We start from the raw sequence: 21,950 nt of genomic DNA, 5'->3' as shown, positions 1-21,950 counted from the left end.
AGTTCCATTCCTCCAAAAGCTCTCTGTGCATAAATGAAACATACTATGTGTGAAATACAGCTGTATGTGCATGAGTACACGTGCAACCCTGGATAAGCGTCTCAACAGCATCCTTCTCAATACAACAGCATCTCCAGTCAGAGGCTTTCTCTGAGTTGTTGTAATACAAACTGCTGCAGGAGAGCTTTCCTGCCCATGCCCTTTAGCAACTCTTTGAGAAAAAAGGGTCACAACAACATGTAATTTTCCCCTGGTATTAATAAAATATTCTTAAACTGAACTGTATTGAATTTTGGCTTGATCATACTCAGGTCCAAGTTTGGATTAAATGATACAGTATACTTGGTCACAAACATTTGCTCGTGGTTCGCTGTCAAGTACAAAAAACACAGTTAACTTGGCAAATAACTGACACTAAGTCTTTTGAGAACCACTAAAGGTAGTCCAAGTGGTCCCCTTTACAACCTAAAAACAGCAGCTTTTCAGGGTCACTGGTTTACTGTGGTGTTGCCTGGGAAACAGTGACGCAGTCATTCAAACCGCGCACCATTGCATGTTGGGATACCTCTCTCCATCATGGCGGAACAGGGAGCAAGCTAATGTTAACGGTTAGCATATTCAACAACTGCTTGATTTCGCACAATTCAGCGCAGTACTCGTCTGCCTTTTTCTCTACACGAACCGGAGCCATTTAACGTAAACCGGGTAAATATGAGCTGAACAGTTAAATACTCTGACAAAGAAACAGCTTTGCTTTGTTGACATCACTTGCAGCTAAATGTTTAGCAGCTACATTAGCTTCAAGGTTTGAGCTGCTAGTGCGTTGTCGGTGTGTGAGGCCGCATCTCCCTGCAAGGACCGTATTTGGCTCTTGAGGCTAATAATTTTATAAATGTTTTAAACAGTTTCCAGAACTTTTCAAATATGGCGTATTTTATTCTTACAGATCAGTTTGAGCTGACTAGCCAGAGCCATCGGTTACCATATGTGGATAAATGTTAGTCAGGGCATTGTAGGCCTGACAACGTTATCTAACGTGTTTACGGGGTGGCGATGTGCACAACTTTGTTCAAATTTAGCTCCGCTTTCGACGCAGCTTTTGGTTGTTGCAAATCAGTACTTAGTTAGGTTTCATTTGATAACATTTTACGTTATGAATGAATTAACTAAATTAATCGGATTCGCCTATTAAAAGTATAAACAAGCTTTTTGTGCATTTAATATTATGTCTCTTATTTGGGCATTATTTCATCAAGTACTATCCATTAAGGGGTATTAATATATGTCGTAAACTGTTTTTTGTTTGGTTCTTTTGTACCGTTTTGCAAGCGTAGTTTGACGACTTGTGATTTATATGATATGTACTCTACAGCAGATATGTACCGTGTGTCGCTAATGGTGGTTTATACTCAAGATCATGTTGGTGACTTTACATCCTTATTTGTGTGGTGCTGTTATTAGTATTCCTTTTGAAATAAATGTTTTTAGAGCAATTTTATAAAATCCCACTATATAAAACGTTTAAATTACTTTCTTAACTGTATTTTCAAGAGTTGTTTCTCAATACAAAAACAACCATAGATCATGTTAAAACGCATTGAAATAAATTTTAAAGGACTCCAAGATTATGGTAGTTGGTTAAAAAAATAAGACAATTACAGTAGTTCAAACATTGAAATTCAAGGACACTTGATGTATGTAAATACTAACATTTCTATTCAAATGTACGTTTTGTTCAATAAAATGACCATAACTGCCAATAATTTACAAAGCATTTTCTAAATATCTCGGTATGTATTGCTGTGAATAAGTATTTACCCCCTTAAAAATATCTTCTGTTTTGACTATTTTGTTACACTTAAAGAAAAAGAAATTTTAATATCTGGCAAATTTATTATAAGTAGATACTATGCGCAGGGTGTATATGATTTATTTATTAAAAGTTAACCTAAACAGTCTGACCTTGTGTGAGAAAGAAATCATACCCCATAATAATTATGAAGGTAATATGATGAATAACCTTTTTCCCACTGTTAGATCTGAGGAATTAATAAATATCTTACACACAACCTGTTGGGCAGCAAAAACTACACTTTTTGCAAGGAGTTCAAGAACTTATGAGAAGTAATCATTAAAATAAGTTTAGAAAGATTTATAAAGGCATTTCTAAGGCTTTGAGACATAGTGTGAAATATAATTCTCAAATAGGGAATATAAGAAACAATGGGAAACCTTCCCAGGAATGGTTGGTCTATCAAAATTACAGCGAGAGGTCATCACCAACCAGCCAAAGAATATCTCGATAGTTCTTTTAGACTGGGGAAACATTTTGTGTTACTGGCGAGACAACAGTGAAACTATTTGGTAAGTGGAGGACTCATGTAAAACACAACCATTTAGAAAGAGGACATCGATCATACTCATATTCAAACATGGTCGTGGTAGTGTGATGGTCTCGAGCTGTTCAGAACACTAGAGTTCTGCAACAAGTCAATGATCCAAAGCAGATCATCAAGTCCACCTTTGAATGACTCAGTAAACTACAGACTTAAATACATTTGAGAGGGAGGTGTTGATGGTGTCTATCTCCAGCTATGTTCTGGGCGAGAGGCGGGGTACACCCTGGACAGGTCGCCAATCTGTCACAGGGCAACACAGAGACATACAGGACACACAACCATTCACACACACACACACTCACACCTAGGGAGACCAATTAACTTGACAGTCATATTTTTTGTACTGTGGGAGGAAGCCGGAGAACCCGGAGAGAACCCACACATGCACAGGGAGAACATGCAAACTCCATGCAGAAAGACCCCGGGCCGGGAATCGAACCCAGGACCTTCTTGTTGCAAGGCAACAGCTCTACCAACTGCGCCACTGTGCAGCCTGATCAGTTTTTTAAAAGTGAAAATTGCCGAACCAGTTGGTCATTGTAGCTACTTTATTGTTCTTATTAAACTAGCAAAGCCTGTGTTACTAAGAGAGATGAATTGCTTGTGAAAAATGAACAAAAGAGCAAAATCAGCATGGAGACGACATGAATGTGTCAGTGTTTGAATCATTCAGGACACCTCTTTGATCATTTTGGTTTCCATTTCAGTTGAAAACCACATAATTGAATGATGTTCAAATATTACTTTGTCAAAGCCATCTGCTTATATTTTGTAGCTAGCTTGCTGACATATTACCAGTTTTGTTGAATCTAAGTCAGGAAAAATGCTGGCAGATTATGCAGATGTGATATTTTTCTTACATAACTCTTTGAAAAGGATTTTTAAGTGGAATTATTTTTTCTTTGGGTTGAAAGCCTTCATGCTCAACTTTTTTCCAGGGTTTTAATTTATTTTTAACTGAGATTCTCTGTCTTGGTGTTTTTAGGGTTTCTAAAACTGTCTGTGGTTTAGCTAATAAGATGGTTTAATTTTTGGCTCATTTGTAGGTTTAAATACATGTTAGCCAACTGAGAGACAAGCACTGCTCTGCTCACGCCAATGATATGCTTGAGTTGAATGCATAAGTGCTGCTTAGTTATAATGCATCTTTAGATCTTATTACCTTTGGTTTATTTCCCCACAGCATTTATTAAGAAATCCACTCCAGCATCATTAAGAGGGCTTTTTACCACATTTCTGTGCTACCGTAATGGAAAGTGCAGTGGATGTTCCATCAGGTACGTAATCCGTAGCGCTCCAAATCTGTACTTGATCAGTGTTATCGTCATTTCTTCTAATCTTTTTTTGATTTACACAGACATTTATATATGCTACATTTTATACAAAATAAATTTCATGTTATTTAGTCTAAAAATATGTTTTTAATTATGTCTGGAAAATCTCCTATTAGGCATATGCCTGTTTGTGTGCTCTTTGATTCAATTCTATTATAATTTCTTGAAAGGATCATTTGCACTGCCATTTAAGAAACATTGGTTGATTACTGGACATGAACCACTTTTGTCACTGTCAAGACAATCTCTGCATAATCTCCGGATGATTTACCCTGTGTTTTGTTGTGGATTTTAAAAAGAGTTGTGTAACTAAAATACTCGTTACTACATATGTGTACAGGTGAGGATGAAGCGCCTGAGAAAGATGACGTGAATACCAAGGAAGGTACTGAGGCGCCCCACAAGAAAAACAAGAAGCACAGAAAACACAAAAGCAAAAAGAAGAAGAGGAGGAGAAAAGGCGAGAAGGAGAGCAGTTCAGAATCCGGCGCAGAGTCGGATGTAGAGCCTCCACCTCCACCGAGAAGGACCACTAGAGCCAGGTCAGACAAAAATAGGTATTTTTTTCCATTAAACATTTTAAATAAAATCTTAAATCTAAAGCAAAGTAATTTATTAAGTCCTGATAAACTGAACCCAAACAACATTTCTTTATTACATTTTGGCAATAAAACACATATATATAATGTTCACATTGCTATCCTAGCTTTTAAACATTCATTTTGTTAACTATAGCAATTTACTAATTTACTTGGAAGTTTTTCCATTACTGTTGATTCCTGGGGTTTAAATTGTGCTGGTGGCTGTACTCGGTGGTCAAAAGAAGAGCCTTAATAAACAACAAACAAATCCGATGGTGCCAAATATGGCTACTGTATGGCATCAAGTTAAAACATATTCAAGATTAAAACCCTTCCTGTCCCTGTCTATTTAAAATGTTTTAGTGTTACAGTACCCTATGTTCCACAGTTAATGACATTTAAATTACAACAAAGTTTTACATATTTAAGTATGGTGTTGGCAAAAAGACCCCAAATAAATAAATGATTGCCAAAATGATGTACAACCAATTACAGAAAATGACCCATATAATGAAGAATAAACCAAAAAAATCTCATCATATTTGGAACCCCTTCAAATATAATAGAAATGTCAGTGGACATGTAAATAGTGATCTGTAGCGCTTTTTTTTCACTGCGCAGCTCTGACTGCAAGTTGTAATATTAACCAGTTTATAAAATCAGAACTAGGTACGATACGGAGTCATGATAATGGTGAATAAGTAATACAACTGATGCAAAAGTAAAGTTTGTTGATACTGCTATTTATTGCAGTGGTAATAATAATAATAATAATAATAATAATAATAATAATAATACCAAACCAACAAAACAATAAATTTCCCCAAAAAAAACGGAAGGAGGAAAAAAAACAACCCAACAAAACAATTATTATAATCAGTGATATGTCAAAATCCAATAGAGTCCACAAGAAGTCCAAAAGCAAAAGGAGACAAGTATTTTCCCCTTGCAATACTCCTTAAGAGTTTTAGTTCATTTCCTGTAGGAAAGAAATGCAGTTCCGTTTCCTACCACCAGGTGGTGGGTGGGTAGCTCGCCATCTTCCTTCGTCAAAGAGGTGAATCCAAGGAGGAAAAAAAACCTGACCTAAAAGGCCAGATAACACATTTAGTTCATTTGTACTAAAGGAGGGGCAAGAAGACTGTTAAATACATTCTTCCTATATTTTAACAATCTCAAAAAAAAAGAAAGAAATCCTTTTAAAAAGTGCACTTCATAATTCAAGTTCAAAATCAATTAAGTAATCTAATTAGCAATCATTACAGACAACTAATATTGAATCAAATCAATCAACTTAAAATGTGATTGATCAAAGTAGCTACAACTAAATCATATTAGGTACCAAATTCCATTGTTGCACCAACATGGAGTGCAAACACCAATAAGAAATCCTGAAAAAATAATCAAATCTAAAATTGAAAAGCAAACCCTTAAATATTAAAGGTGTGGTCTTTAATTCGGCTGCCGTTAAGCAAGTAATAAGTAGGACAATTTGATGTGAGCCACTGATTGTCGAGTTGATTGCTAACGCTAACTAGCGGAGCAGAATGAAAATAATTCCCCGTTATCTACTCACCGTCGAGTAATGATTGTCTGAGGAGGTGGTAATGGTAACTTGTTCGATTCTGGCAATAGATCACAACCTAAGTGGTTTAACGGGAGGCAACATTAGCGGCGCGATCAGTACAGCTATTATACAACAACAGTCAGATGACATTCAACACTCACCACAAATCTTCACGTCTCAAAGACAAAACAACCGATGAGTCAATCTAAGCGCTCTGGTTGTTTTATAAACAACCGATCAGACAGCCAACAATGAGCAGCAGCAATGTTTGGAGAAAAGAGAGAACCGGAAGCACACACGACAATCAATTTAAAGGGCAGCTCAAAGGGAAGGTGATTGGGTCATGGTGGTCACCTGGGTTACATTCCCCTAATCCCATGCACGTCCCCGTACATGGACCAGGTTGAGTCTGGATGGCAGGGACAGTTATGCGTTCATCCTCCTCAGTCTCTTCAAGAGCATGTGAGAATGCAGTGGTCAAACCATGAAACAATAACTGGATGCTCTTCAACAGTGGGTGGCCCAGTTGAGAGTACTGTAGACGTTCTGGTGGTCTTCTTGCTCGGGTTGATCTTCGCAATAATGGTTCTGATTCTGGGCTTAATGATTCAGATTCAGGGCTTAATGATTCTGATTCAGCATCTGAGTCCACTTCTGGTTCAATATTACTAGTGGAGGGTTCTGGAGTGACTGGCTCAGGAACAGGACTTCCCTCAGCTGCAGGGCCTCCAGCAGAATCATCAGATTTTGAACTGATGGATATTGCCTCTCTGTCCACAGGTTGTAATCCCATTAACTCATCTGAGACAACTGGAAATTCCTGTTCTAAATCCTCTTCTGCAGCAGAGGATGGGGGCTGATCAGGAACTTCAGGTAGATCTACAGGTGGAACAGATTGTTGGACAGGAGGTAATGGTAAATTAACAGTAGTGATAAATTTCACAGGCTCAAAAGAAGAGGGATCATATATAGGTGAAATGATCTCATCCTCTGATGTTTCTTTATCGTCAGGATCAGGTAAGTTCACAGACAGATGTTTTTTTCTCTTCATAGGCAAGTTTTTTTCAGGGCTCTGCTCAGGTAAGTAGTTACAGGGCAACAAAAGATCACGATGAAGTGTTCTGAGAGGTTTATCCTGGTTCTCAGGTTTTACAGTATAAACAGGGAGATTGCCAGCCCTCTTTACCACTACATATATGTCAGGTTCCCATTTGTCAGCCAATTTTTGCTTTCCTCTCAGTCGGACGTTTCTGACAAGGACCCTGTCTCCTACGGCAAGTTCAGAAATAGTGACATGCCGATCGAAAAAGTTCTTGTTGCGGGACATCACCTTCTCTGAGTTCTCCACAGCCAGCTGATAACTATCTTGCAGGCGTGCTTTCAATCCTTGGACATATTGCAGGTGAGAGGTAGTGGTGTCTTCTTCCAGTGGTAACCCAAAAGCCACATCTATGGGAAGACGAGGTTGACGACCAAACATTAGCTCATATGGAGAAAACCCTGTGACATCATTCTTAGTGCAATTATATGCATGTACAAGTGGTTTCACAAAATCTTTCCACCGTGATTTATTCTGCTCACTTAATGTCCCCAACATGTTAAGCAATGTACGATTGAATCTTTCCACTGGGTTACCTCTTGGGTGATAAGGAGTTGTCCTTCCTTTATGGATGCCAGCAATATCACAAAGTTCTTTGATGGTACGGGACTCAAAATCCGGTCCTTGGTCACTGTGTAGCCTCTCTGGAATGCCATAGTGGACAAAGAAATTTTCCCACAAGCATTTAGCAACAGTTCGAGCTTTCTGATTTGGTGTTGGAACAGCGACAGCATACTTTGTGAAGTGATCTGTAATCACAAGAATATCTTTCACTCTGCGGTCTGGCTCCAAAGACAAGAAGTCCATGCACACTAACTCTAGAGGTCTTGATGTCTTGATGTTAACGAGAGGTGCAGCATGTTCAGGTAAGGTTTTCCTTTTTACACATCGTTCACAGGTCTTGATTTTGTTATAAATATCAGCAGACATGCGTGGCCAGAAAAACCGAGAACGCAATTAAATCTAAGGTCCTCTCGATCCCAAGGTGGCCCATACGATCATGAAGCTGAACCATCACCATATGCCGACACTCCTCTGGTAACACTAACTGATAGGCTACTCTGTTTCCCACTTGCCGTCTCCTGAGAAGAAGGTTGTTACGGAGCTCCAATTTATTTACTTCTCTCAACAGTAGTGGCAAATCAGGAAGTACATCCCTCAGTGATGGCGGGGGAGATTCCCCTCTCTCAAGCTGAGCAATCACATGTTGGATGGTGGAATCAGCTCGCTGTTTAGCAGCAAGATCAGCAGTGGAGAACCGAGGGAGAACAGAGGTAGCAAATTGGGTGTCGTTCGTATAACTGTCAGGTAAGCTTTCCACATGGGCAGTCAAAGAAAGAACAAGGGCATGGTCATTGCTTGAGCTGAGCACCAATTGGCGGTCACAGATGGCTTCAACAATGTGCTGGTCAAGAGAGGTGCAACCTGGCTCCTCGAGATGATGTTGAACGAACTTCAACACTCTCTCCCTTTCTTTGCAAGATTTAAAATCATCAGGCATTTCAGAATGTGGTCGTCGGGACAGCCCATCAGCATCAGCATTCAATTTTCCTGCTCTGTAAACAATCTTAAAGGTAAATGTGGACAGAGCAGAGAGCCATCTATAACTTGTAGCATCAAGCTTAGCTGATGTCAACAGGTAGGTCAATGGATTGCTGTCTGTGACCACAGTGAATTGTGTGCCATATAGGTAGTCATTAAACTTCTCAGTAACTGCCCATTTCAGCGCCAGAAATTCTAATTTATGTGCTGGGTAGTTTGATTCACTTCTGGACAGACCTCTACTTGCATAAGCTACAACTCGACTTTTGCCATCAATTTCTTGATATAGCACTGCTCCAAGACCTGCAGAACTGGCATCAGTATGGAGAATGTATGGCTTACTAGGATCTGCAAATGCAAGTACAGGAGAAGTAGTAAGTTTTTCAATAATAGTTTTAAATGCATGCTGACAAGATTCAGTCCAACGTTCAGCAAAAGGCTCTTTTGGGTTGAAATAGGTTTGGGGTTTCAACATAGGTTTTGGTTTCTTTCGGTTAGGTGGATAGCCGGCAGTGAGGTCATGTAGCGGCTTGACGATTGTAGAATAATCCTTCACAAATCGTCGATAATATCCTGCAAATCCCAGGAATGATCTTAGTTCTTTCAAATTTTTTGGCACCGGCCAAGATGCAAGAGTGGAAATTTTATCAGGATCTGTCTCCACACCATCCTGGGACACAACATGGCCGAGATACTTCACTGAAGTTTGGAAGAACACACATTTTTCAACAGACAGTTTTAGTCCAAAGTCCTTTAATTTGTTTAGGACTTTCATCAATCTTTCTTCATGTTCTTCAAGAGTTGGTGCGAAGATGATCAAATCGTCAATAAAAACCAAGACCTCTTTCAGATGGAGCTCACCCATACATTTTTCCATAAGTCGTTGAAATGTGCTCGGAGCATTGGTCACTCCCTGTGGCATGCGATTAAATTCCCAGAAGCCTAAAGGACAAACAAATGCTGTCTTGTCCTTATCAGCTTCCTCCATCTCTATCTGGTAATACCCAGATTTTAGGTCCAGCACAGAGAACCATTTAGAGCCTGCCAGTGCAGTAAATGCATCTTCTAGCTTCGGAAGAGCATAAGCATCTTTAATAGTTTGCATGTTGAGTTTTCGATAATCAATACAGAGACGTACAGAGCCATTTTTCTTACGAACCACCACAATGGGTGAGGCAAATGGAGACTCTGATTCACGGATTATTCCAGACTCAAACAATTCTTGCAGATGCTTTCTCACAGCATCAACATCCTGTGGATGTATAGGGCGTGGTCTTTGTTTGAATGGTGTCGGGTCAGACAATCTTATCTGATGTTTTACTTTGTCTGTTCGACCAAAATCAAGGTCATGTTTGGCAAAGACCTCTGGTATGTTGTTGAGCTTTGAAATGATCCGACTTTTCCATTCTGGTGTTAGAGGTGATTCTCCAAAATTATATTGAAGCTGAGTTGTTAATGGCGCTGCAGACTCATGGACTTTGGACACTATGCTCTTTTGAGATAACAGACTGGAACGCAGCAATCTCTGCAATGGCTGCTCTGGCGGGATGATGACAGGATGGTTTGACTCATTAGTTACCACAACTGGCAGATTACAAGGCCGATGTTGAGGTATATTAATGAGACAGGTGTTAACCATAAGTCCGCCAGGCAGACAGGAAGAAGCTGGGTATTCAACAACAACCACCTTCTCTTCCCTCAGTAACCGTGCGGTCAAACATCCCTCAAGAACAACAGTTTGACCAGATAATATTGTTTGTGGTTGGTCAGACTGCAGAGTTAGGACAACTGGATTTTCAGATGTGGTTTGAGTATGCCTGCGCTGCAGGATCTTCAGGACAGTTTGATACCCAAAGGCAATGGGCTTAAAAGTAGTAGACTGGCTCTCAAGGTGCTTTTTGTAAGCAATGTCAAGGGTATTTGTGCCTACTAGTAAAAGTGGATGTGTGGTTTTGGTGTCTGGAACCACCAAAGCTAGGGTGTCCACATCAATTGGTGAGCCAAGAAATTCAGGTGGAAAAGTCAAATTTAATTCAATGTACCCAAGGTATGGCACATTTTGACCATTAGCACCCTCAACTTCCAACAGACTGTTCAAAGGCATAATTTCATGGTCAAAAGGTGCATATTATAAAATGAATGTGGTACTGTAGTGACTTGCACCCACTGTCAAGAAGACAGCTGAAGGTGGTTCCTTTTATTTGAATCTGGCCCATGCTCTTCATGCCAATAAGACCCTTGGGTAATACACAAGACAATTCAGAATGGGGTTTGGGACAGCTAATAGTAGCAGCTCCTGAGTGTCCCTCAGCAGAAACTGCATTTAGTTTAACGCTGGCTCAAATTTTTTCATCCCATGCTTGTTGTTTCTGACGGAGCTGTCTCTTCTTATGTTCCACAAGGCCTGGATTCGCTTTATTACTACAATGGGAAGAAATATGACCATCTTCACCACAGTTAAAGCAATATCCTGCCTTTGGTCTTCCAGTGGTCTGAGGTGAGGTAAAACTGGTACCTGGCTTAGACTTGGTCTGCCGTAACTCTGATTTTACACTAACAGATGTCTTTTTAGACATGAAGGAAGACATCTGTTGTTGGAGTTGTTGAATCTGCTTTTTTAATTCTTTCAGTTCTTCATTAACTGTCTCATGACCACAAGAGCAAGTACTCTGAGACTGAATGGTCACTTTCTGTTTAGATGACTGGATGTGCTTTCTCATTAGAGATTCTTTAGCAATTTGTCTGTCCTCTTCTGTTCGGAGTGCCAACAGGAGTTCAGAAAATGGTGGAGGATTGCTTTTCTTTCCTCAAGCTGCAACTTGGAGATGACTGAATTGTCCCAGCATCCACGGCAGAACTGTCTAAGTAAATACATATCCTTGTCTCTTGGTAATATTCCTCCTCTTTATTACTGTGCTGAGAGTAAGCTGCAATCGCTGGAGATAGGAGGATGGCGCTCACCAGGATTCTGGAAAATGTTCAGAAACTGAGCAAACAGCTCCTCTCCATCCTGTACTGTTTGAAAAGCTGAATCAAGGACTTGAAGAAGAGTGGAAGGTGATGCACCAGGGCTCAAACATTTAATCAAATCGGCAGCTGGTGATAACAAACTTTCAACACCGATTAATATGCAGTCTGGAAAGGCTGGGATCAGCAAGCAACAACTCTATTTGGGATCGCCATGAGTCATAATCCGCTTCATTGCTTGGTTTTGAATTTTTCCTGAAATGAGCGGAGTCTAAGTGAGGATGTAGAAAAGTCACTATTTTTTACAACATGCTCCACCACAACTTTTGAACATTCTGTGGAATAAGATCATTCCCTGACAAAGAAACTCTCTGGATTGGCGGTGTAGGGAGCGGCTAGCTCCAGGTGGCTCTCCCTGCCAATCAGTATATGAATGGGTTGGAGGGGCTGAAACCGCTTGAGGCACAGATAGCAATGTCTGCTGGCTTTGCACAGGTTGTGCTAAGGTGAGGATGTCATCTTTCTTGTCCTCATCATCTCCATCATCACCTCCTGCCAACTCCAAATGTGTGCTGATTTGGTCCATCACACCTTTAAGAACCTCCTCAAATCGCTTTTCCGGCCAGCGTAGCTATGTTCTTCAACTCATCAATGTAATCTATGGGGAACTGTTGCTACTCACTGCGGCTGCATATTCTGAAGCAAGAGAGTTAACATGAAATCTAATATATAAACTGGTTCGAGAAGGATAATCATACGGGAAAAGGGGTTGTAATGCAATTAATGAAGAATCTTCTTCAAACTCGACAATCAGGTTTTTATAAAATGCACTTTGTGGATCATTAACATGAAAAACCTCCTTTACTGCACCATAACATTGTAAACGTTCAACTATCTCTTTTTCATCATCATCGCTCTGAGTGCCAGTAACTAACACAGATCGTTGCATGTTTAAACCCAACTGAGTAACAACATCCATTTTTTTTCTAACTCATCAAAATTAAAGACACTGTGAAGTTGTTCAATTATTCACCCATTACAAGACTCCTGGCTAGCTCGCCACTTGTAGCGCTTTTTTTTCACTGCGCAGCTCTGACTGCAAGTTGTAATATTAACCAGTTTATAAAATCAGAACTAGGTACGATACGGAGTCATGATAATGGTGAATAAGTAATACAACTGATGCAAAAGTAAAGTTTGTTGATACTGCTATTTATTGCAGTGGTAATAATAATAATAATAATAATAATAATAATAATAATAATACCAAACCAACAAAACAATAAATTTCCCCAAAAAAAACGGAAGGAGGAAAAAAAACAACCCAACAAAACAATTATTATAATCAGTGATATGTCAAAATCCAATAGAGTCCACAAGAAGTCCAAAAGCAAAAGGAGACAAGTATTTTCCCCTTGCAATACTCCTTAAGAGTTTTAGTTCATTTCCTGTAGGAAAGAAATGCAGTTCCGTTTCCTACCACCAGGTGGTGGGTGGGTAGCTCGCCATCTTCCTTCACAAAGAGGTGAATCCAAGGAGGAAAAAAAACCTGACCTAAAAGGCCAGATAACACATTTAGTTCATTTGTACTAAAGGAGGGGCAAGAAGACTGTTAAATACATTCTTCCTATATTTTAACAATCTCAAAAAAAAAGAAAGAAATCCTTTTAAAAAGTGCACTTCATAATTCAAGTTCAAAATCAATTAAGTAATCTAATTAGCAATCATTACAGACAACTAATATTGAATCAAATCAATCAACTTAAAATGTGATTGATCAAAGTAGCTACAACTAAATCATATTAGGTACCAAATTCCATTGTTGCACCAACATGGAGTGCAAACACCAATAAGAAATCCTGAAAAAATAATCAAATCTAAAATTGAAAAGCAAACCCTTAAATATTAAAGGTGTGGTCTTTAATTCGGCTGCCGTTAAGCAAGTAATAAGTAGGACAATTTGATGTGAGCCACTGATTGTCGAGTTGATTGCTAACGCTAACTAGCGGAGCAGAATGAAAATAATTCCCCGTTATCTACTCACCGTCGAGTAATGATTGTCTGAGGAGGTGGTAATGGTAACTTGTTCGATTCTGGCAATAGATCACAACCTAAGTGGTTTAACGGGAGGCAACATTAGCGGCGCGATCAGTACAGCTATTATACAACAACAGTCAGATGACATTCAACACTCACCACAAATCTTCACGTCTCAAAGACAAAACAACCGATGAGTCAATCTAAGCGCTCTGGTTGTTTTATAAACAACCGATCAGACAGCCAACAATGAGCAGCAGCAATGTTTGGAGAAAAGAGGAGAGAACCCGGAAGCACACACGACAATCAATTTAAAGGGGCAGCTCAAAGGGAAGGTGATTGGGTCATGGTGGTCACCTGGGTTACAGATCTGTTGTGGTAACGGCTAGAGAAGAGAAATGTTTTAGGTTTTCTTTATGAAAAGGGATAAATTTGAATTTTATTTACTGACCTGATCCCTAATCGGGAACTGAATTATACTATGGGTTCATATTTTAATATTCTCAAAATAAAAATAATGTTTAGAATATTTTTATTCTAAAAATATTAGAATGAGCAAACATCCTGCTTTGCTCATGTCCACAATTATTTAGTGTTTTAGACATGGGAAGTAAATTGGACACATTTTTTGCTCTAGTGCTAGATTGGCAGCAGCAGCTGGAACTGAAAACACAGGACTGAAAGAGGAGAAAAGAAAAGATGCAGTTACAGGTAAATGGAAGTGACACAACCATAATTTGTGTCTGTTTTTTTAAGTAATGCAATAAATACTTTTGGCAATATTAACTGTGAGTATTTCTTTCTTGTTTTGTAGATACAGATGGAGGCTCAAAATCTAAGAAACATAAAAGACAAGCTGCCAAAAAGAAAAAAAAGAAGAGAAAGAAAGATGAAAAGCAAGAAAAAAAATCATCCCGCTCGCCTTCTGACAGTAGTTCAGCTTCAGGTTCTGACTCTGAAGGTGAAGGAGGTAAAACAGCTGGCAATGGAAAATATTCTCCAGCTGTTTCGTCTGACCTCAAGGAGCCAATATCCCGACCGGATCCAAAGGACAGCCAAGGGGAGGAGCAAGTTGCTCCCATCGTCATGCAAAAGCCTGAACTGGCTGAAGTGAAGAAGGAAGAAATATCAGACATGGAAGTCCCCTCCACTGAAGAGAACCATAGTTGCACCAATGACATAGAAAAGGATAAGACATCACCCTCTACTGGCCAAGATGAGATAACACAGACAGACACTGTTGAGGTGAAGATTGAGAGCAATTATGGAGAAGCCAAATTCATGCATGTACAGGAATTGCCTGACATTATCCCAAAACAGGAAGGCACTACTCCAAAAGATGACCTAATCCTGAAAAATCAGACCAGTTTAGAAGTAGAGGCAAAGGTCAAGGAGCCCGATTCACCCCAGCCATTGTCCCCTTCTAAGAGCTTAGAAATAAAGAGGTCAGAATTGCCCCCCAGCCGTTCACCTTCACCCTGTCTTATCAAGAAAGAAGCTGAGGTTCAACCAGAAGAATTAACAAAAGAACGCTCTAGAACTCCTTCTAGATCAAGCTCAAAGGAAAAGCTGCCTTCATCTCTTCAGAAGAGTCAAAGGTTCTCTCACTCCAAGTCCCGCTCTCCCTCTCCCAAAACCAAGAAGACATCGCTCTCACCATTCCAAAAGTCGCAGAAGAGATCCAGTCGTCGGTCCCGATCCACCTCTCTTTCTGTCACTCCAATGAAGAAGGCGTCAAAATCTCCAAGCAAGTCCAAGTCTCCTAAACGACGGAAGGGTTCTGTGTCTGTTTCCCCAAAGCGACGCAGAAGTTCTCCAAAAGTGTCACGATCCCCTAAGCGTGGAGGGCGGCGGTCCCCCTCCCTGTCTCGGTCTCCAAGGAGACGACGACGGTCAAAGTCACGTTCCCGTGGAGGTAAAAGGCGCTCCAGGACCCGGTCACCAAGACGAAGTGGTGCAGTTGGTCGACGTTCATTGTCACGTTCCATCACGAAAACCCGTCGCTCTCACTCTAGGTCTAGACGCCCTGTTGGTCGCTCTAGATCAAGATCAGCAGCCAGGCGTGCAGGAGGCAGGCGCTCCAGGAGTCGCTCCTTGTCTCGCCGCAGGAGGTCACCACCACCGAGATCCCGCCGCTCACGGTCTCGATCCGCCCGCAGGAGCAGGCGAAGTCTTTCAAGATCCGTTGTCATGCTTAAGCGCAGCCGTCGCTCTAGATCCAGAAGTCCTCGCAAACGGTCCAAATCAAGAAGCCCTCCTCCACGAAAGCAGTCCAAATCCCGTTCAGCAGTTAGAAGACGTTCTCGATCTCCTGGAAGGAAGAATCGCTCACCACCAAGGTCCGGAAAACGTTCAAAATCCCGCTCTTTGTCTCGAAGACACCGATCACCTCAGCCGAGCAAAAAGAGGTCAAAATCTCCACGAAGGAGTCGAAGGAGGTCAAAGTCTAAATCTGCCTCTCGAGGTTTAAAAAAATCTAAATCCAGGTCAAGGTCTGAATCTAGTGATGGAAGATCTGAAAGTTCATCTTCAGCAAGATCAGTATCTAACACACCACTTAAAGAGAAGAAGGCTTCCCCTCCTGCTAAGGAGAAGACACCAGAAGAAAAAATTGTTGAAGAAAATGGCACACCTTGTTTTGAAGCAGGTAAAACATTTGTTAGGTTGTTAACATTATAAATACATTTAAGTGAAATAAATGTTCTGATATTGAGGTGTTATGCCTTGTGTATGCATCTATAGCAGGTGATCTGATTCCATTGCCTTCCGCAGCTGACGCTGCTCCCCAAAGTGAGAGTCCCTCGGATAAGTTGCAGGATCAACCCACTCAGCTTGCAAACTTGCCTGCTCCCAGTTCAAGATCTGCTTCCCAAGAGCCAGCCAGCGGCCCAGGTGGTTCTGATTCTTCAGAAGGCTCAGATGACGATGAGGAATCTCCAGTTAAAACTGTGCCAAAGAGCAAGAAAAGCTCCTCAGGTTCAGCATCTCCAGAAGTACCAAAGAAGCAGCTTTCCAAGTCACGCTCACCTGCTGATCGCCGGAAACGTTCTTGCTCGACATCCAAGCCGGCATCCAAAAGAAAGTTGTCCAGGTTTGTATTGTGAGGTATTCTAAAAGGGGGTTAATTTTTGTCAACTTTGTAAAATTAGGTCTTCAGTTGGTATAAAAATATCTAATACAAGTCAGGCATTGAAATTTGACGAGTCTTCCTTCCTACTCAAGTTGATTTCTGACTTATAGTCTGCATTGGAAAGCATCATTGTGTGCAGTTGTTAATTCTTCTGAATATTCTTCCAAAGGTCCAAGTCTCCGGTTAGGAAAAAAGACTCCGTCTCTCCGTCACAAAGAAAAAAGCGACGGTCCAAATCTCGGAGTCCTGCTCGATGGCGGAGATCACGCTCACGTTCTACCACACGGCGCAAGCGTTCTGGCTCCAAGTCACGCACCAGGAATCGACGGTCCAAATCCCGTTCTCCAGCTCGCAAGAGGCGATCCCGTTCACCGAATGCCCGGGGAAGGAGGAGGTCCAAGTCCCTGGATAGGAATAAGCGATCTAAAAGCCGCTCCACAGGCCGTAGGAAAAGATCCAGATCAGGAGACAGAAGTAGGCGATCACGGTCCCGCTCCTCAGATCGCAGACGTAGGTCAAGGTCACGAGGTCGAGGAAGACGGCCAGCATTCCGCAGTCGTTCATTTGACAGACGAGACAGATGGAAGAGGGAACCAAGTCACTCTCCAGTTGTCATTCTCCGCAAGCAACGCCGCTCAGGGTCCCGATCACGACGCAGTGCTAGCAAAACACCTCCAAGGCTAACTGATCTGGGTAAAACATTTAGTTTGTGAATAAATAAACTGCGTGCACCAACCTTCTTGTTTGCATTACCCCTTCTTGTGTCTTATTTTCACTCCTTTTCTCCTCAGATAAGGACCAGTTGCTTGAAATAGCCAAGGCGAATGCTGCCGCCATGTGTGCCAAGGCAGGGGTTCCTATTCCAGAAAGTCTTCGGCCAAAAGCTATTCTCCAGCTCCCTCTCCCGACTCCGTCCCCATCCCCAATTTCATTACCTTTACCGTTACCTCTTCCAATGGGTATGGGAATGCCGAATATGTCCAACATGGGTCCAATGGGCTTATCAAGTATTCCTGGAATGCCCACTATGTCAAACATCACCATGAGTGCTGCTGTGGCAAGTATGACAGCAGCCACCATGACTGCTGCCTTGACCAACATGGGTGCCCTTGCAGCTATGCCACCACTTGCCCCTCTTCCCACCATAACTAATAAACCCCCTCCTAGCCTTGTCCCCCCAACTCCATCTCTAAACTTGGACCACATTGAGGAAGCAAAGAGGAAAGTCACTCAGCAGGCCAACATACATACCATTAAGGAACTCACAGAGGTAAATGGGCTTAACTGTTTTACAAAAAAAAGGTAAATGTAAGTCTTGAGTTTCCAAACATCTGTATGGAAACTCATCTAAATATAAGGATTCAATTTATATCCATACTAAGAAAACCTATCTTTTAAAATCTTTATTTTTAATGATGTGTAAGCTGAATATTTAGTAAACCAGCCATTACTGATTGATGGATGAAAAGAACCTCCAAGGGTAGTCTGTTCTGAAATTCTGAATATTTAAATTGTATTTATGTCCATCTTAGTTCAAAACTAACCACTGTTTCTTTTTTATCTGTTTCTATAGAAGTGCAAGATGATTGCAAATAGCAAAGAGGAGATGGCTGTTGCGAAGCCCCATGTGTCAGATGATGAGAGTTAAAACCATCAAGGCCACAAGGTAAAATCTTCAGCTGATTTTTTTTTTCTTCATTGCTTTAATTAACAATATTCCATTTAAATTAGTTTGATTCAAGTTCAATACAAGCTCAAAATTTAGTGAACTTTACTGTTAAGTGAAAAATTACTGGTATATCTCAGTAAATTTGAATACTTGTAAAAAGTTATTTCATAATTCTATTTAAAATTGTGATGCATATGTTAGAGTAATATACATATAGTTCAAGCATTTATTTCTACTGATGTTTTAAGATTTTAGGTTTTGGCTAATAAATATACCCCCAGTTGCTCAGAAAATTACCAATGGGAAATATATTAATACAACAATGTTGGCCCACCTATGTGTGTCAATATGCCTTACACGTGGTTTTATGTATTACTGCATCAGCACAGCGTGTCATGAAGAGGATCAGCCTATGGCTTTGCTTCAATGTTAAAGAAGCCCAAGTTTCTTTCATTTTATTTGCATTGTGTTCCTCATATTCTACACACTACCTATATTGGGTCTCTATGGGATTTAAGATGGGTGACTTTTCTTATGAATCAAGAACTTTGATACTTTGGTAAATAAATAAGGAATAAATACCTAAAATGCTTTAAAGTCTCCCGTATTTAGACCAGTATTTACATGCTTATATCTAAATGAAGGTTAACAAGCCTAACAAGAAGTCAAATCAGTTATTAAAATCTGTCCTGAGTGTTCAGATTACAGTTACCTGCTTTACATTGAAATACTGTATTTTCCGGACTATAAGCCACTACTTTTTTCCTACGCTTTGAACCATGCGGCTCATAGCCCGGTGCAGCTTTTCTGTGGATTTTTCTTCGACCACCTCCTCTTTAGCAGGAAGTGAATCATTGAAAGTCAAAATTGGAATTCAAAGAAGAAAGTGCTAATTTTCATTTAGAGCAAGCACATGCTAGCACTAGCAAGAAATTTCTTCAAGCTCATGTGATGCAGCTTTTAAGTTGAGGGCTATTGATCCAGCAGTACAGGAAGGAAATAGAGCTGCTGCACGTAAACTCGGCATGAACAAAACCATCGTTCGCCATTGCAGACGGAGGGCTGCGCCTTAATAAATCTAGCAGATTTATTAGAACGCTGCCCTCTGCTGAAGAAAACCGAGAGCGGCGGAGATACCATGGTCAGCTTATATGGATGTTTCCAGTTTAAAAAAAAAAATTGTAGGTGCGCCTTATGGTATGGTGCGCTCTGTAGTCCGGAAAATACGATAAACACCAGGCAATGCTGCAGAGTGGAGGTCAGATCAGCAATGAACAAGTCTGTTGATGTCTGACAGCACAGATATATTCGGTCACTTGAATTACATTATTATTCAGACAAGTTATTTCGGCTTCAAACTCCTGGTAAACCCACCTGTTTAGTTTAACAGACAGGGTATGATAGGAGAATAAATAAAGTGGTACAAAGCTGCATCACACACAGGTTTTAAACCATAAAACAGCACCACAGTAAAACTGATGGCTCACTTCTGCAATTTTACAAGTTGTGCACATTGAGCTACATAAAAGTGACAGGACATTCCACATATACAGAGTTTGTGCTTTGCATGAGGCATTTTATAATGTAGTGACCCCAGCGGGTTAAGTTGACTCCAAAAGCTTTGGAAAATAAGCTTTCACAGCTTATTTTTATTTGCCAATGCAGCATCCTGATATTGTCTGATCAAAAAAAAAAAAAAACATTTTGAGAACACTTTCTTTTTTCACTTTAATGGGGAAGATTGCAGCAAAGCAAACTCTTATCTAGAAAATTCTATTGTACCCCATGTCCTGGAGATGTCTGTATGGTATTACAATCAATATATTTGATTATTAAAAATATTCAGCATTTGAATATATATAAAACCTCTTCATGCATTTAATTATTTTTAGAGTCACACTTTAAAGCTTGCTGTCAGCTTATCAGCGGCTCCACAGCAGTGGGGACATTTCTTAATTTAGAAGTATTTTCACAAGTCATCATAGCATTCAGCTTCTTGTTTTCAACACTTATTTAGGAAAGAGGAAAAAAATAAACCAGTTATCTGTACATATTGGACAATTCTTCTATATAGATTCACCCATTGGCTTAGCTTTTTTGCTGTTACTCCTTTCCTTTTAGCCAGTCTTCTCTTCTGAATCATTCATTTATGATTAGTCAAGCCATTTATCAATAACTCATTAAAACTCCCTGAATCTGTGTGGAATGTATAAAAAGACTTTTAGCAGGTTAATGAGAAATGTCAGAAGCTTTCAGTAAGTTGTTGGATAAAAACTGGTCATAATCTTCATAACCCTTTATTTGCTTCAATTATCCTTCCAAACTTTTTTTAAAATTAATTTTACTGACTGATATTCTGTGTTGATTTCTTTTTTCTCAGTGGTTAAATGTACCTATTTTTGTTTTCTCTGTTTGCAGCTCTTCATTTTAATGACTGAAACAAAATGTAAGATCCCCTAAAGGACCTTCTTTCCCACAGTTCTCTCTGTCAGTCAGATGATCTGACAGAGTGGAGGAGCTCCCTGTTTGTTGCAGCTATAAAACATAGGAGCGCCGGCAGCGCCAACTGCCCGACACTGCTCCCACGGTTTGTTTGTACGAGAGCTAAAGACTTGCAGACTTTCACCTGTGATGCCACTGAGAAAAGTGGACGCACTGAGGTCCACAGCTGTATGGCTGTACAGTGAGTTTTAGTATGTTTGTGTTGATGTCTTTCACCATCATCCCAACGGTGCAGCTTCTCACGTAGGCAAGACCGTTAGAAAACCTGAGGAAGAAACAAACCAAACGAACCTGTGGGTGAAACGCTTTTGTATATGTTCTGAACTTCTCCAAAACTGTTTTACCTTTCTTTTTCTTTAGGATTGTGTTAAACAGACAACTACTTGGTTTTTTTTCTGTACTCTTTTCAGTTACTTGTAACCCCTGGTTTTATGATCAAATAATGCAGAGTAAGTTAAAGTTAATTGATCCTCACTTGTGATGTCTTCATACAAATTTGAGTTATAAACGTAAGAGAAAAACAGGATGTAAGATCACATTATTTAGAACATTTTACTATATTAAATACAGAAGAAAAAAAATTAAGTACTGTCCTGGTTGTGTGCAAATTACATCTGTGGTTACAGCACCAATCATCTTTGGTCTGGTATTTTGTCTGGCCGTTGTTGGGCTTTGTCTGTTTCGGAATATGCTTTGCTCTGGATTAAAAATTTTTATGATCATTTTAGAGTAACAAACTATTTGGTATGCTTCAGGAATTCCTACCATCACCTTGAGTTATACTCGATCTTTATGACTGCATCATTGCAGTTAGTGCTAAAGGACGGTTGAAATAAATGTCATGGATACAAATGTGAAATAAGAGATCAACATCGATGTGATGATTTTCAAAGCTCCCAAGCCTAAGTAATTTAGTTTGTTGTTTCTTTTTTTTTTATCTAGGGTCATTCTAGCGTCACCTAAGACTGATTCACAATAACATTTTCTTAAATGTGTTTGCAAGCAGTCAAATAAAACTACTCAAACATTTCACGTTCACTCTAATACATGTTTGTAGCAGTAGTGAATTTTACCTTTATTCGTTTTCTGCTTATTTTTATTATTTTCTTTTATCTCTGTATGG

The 21,950-nt window shown here is 40.1% G+C and overlaps 2 protein-coding genes across 7 annotated transcripts; one reads left to right on the top strand and one right to left on the bottom strand.

Annotated features, from left to right (window-relative positions):
• Positions 1-468: 468 nt before the first annotated feature.
• sona (SON DNA and RNA binding protein a) lies at positions 469-21,859 on the top strand. 6 transcript variants are annotated; one of them, XM_044131966.1, is made up of 10 exons: positions 469-705; positions 3,583-3,676; positions 4,074-4,275; positions 14,164-14,237; positions 14,341-16,173; positions 16,272-16,617; positions 16,826-17,349; positions 17,448-17,926; positions 18,230-18,322; positions 20,744-21,859. In XM_044131966.1, exons 2-9 carry the CDS (start codon positions 3,649-3,651, stop codon positions 18,302-18,304), a joined length of 3,561 nt encoding a protein of 1,186 aa, XP_043987901.1. In that variant the 5' UTR covers positions 469-705; positions 3,583-3,648; the 3' UTR covers positions 18,305-18,322; positions 20,744-21,859. The 6 variants fall into 6 exon arrangements, with proteins under 6 accessions (XP_043987901.1, XP_043987900.1, XP_043987902.1 ...); XM_044131965.1 differs by having other exon boundaries at positions 16,269-16,617; XM_044131967.1 differs by having other exon boundaries at positions 515-705; positions 4,074-4,290; positions 16,299-16,617.
• On the bottom strand, positions 4,916-7,922 carry LOC122839934. Its single transcript, XM_044131968.1, has 2 exons — positions 6,043-7,922; positions 4,916-5,957 (listed from the first exon to the last, which is right to left on the bottom strand). The coding sequence occupies exon 1, from the start codon at positions 7,908-7,910 to the stop codon at positions 6,186-6,188; it is 1,725 nt and encodes a 574-aa protein (XP_043987903.1). The 5' UTR covers positions 7,911-7,922; the 3' UTR covers positions 4,916-5,957; positions 6,043-6,185.
• Positions 21,860-21,950: the final 91 nt, after the last annotated feature.

The sequence above is a fragment of the Gambusia affinis genome, linkage group LG11 (assembly GCF_019740435.1).
Source record: "Gambusia affinis linkage group LG11, SWU_Gaff_1.0, whole genome shotgun sequence".
NCBI lineage: Eukaryota > Metazoa > Chordata > Actinopteri > Cyprinodontiformes > Poeciliidae > Gambusia > Gambusia affinis.
Note: the sequence above shows the minus strand (reverse complement) of the source record. Positions and strands in the feature narration are given on the sequence as shown.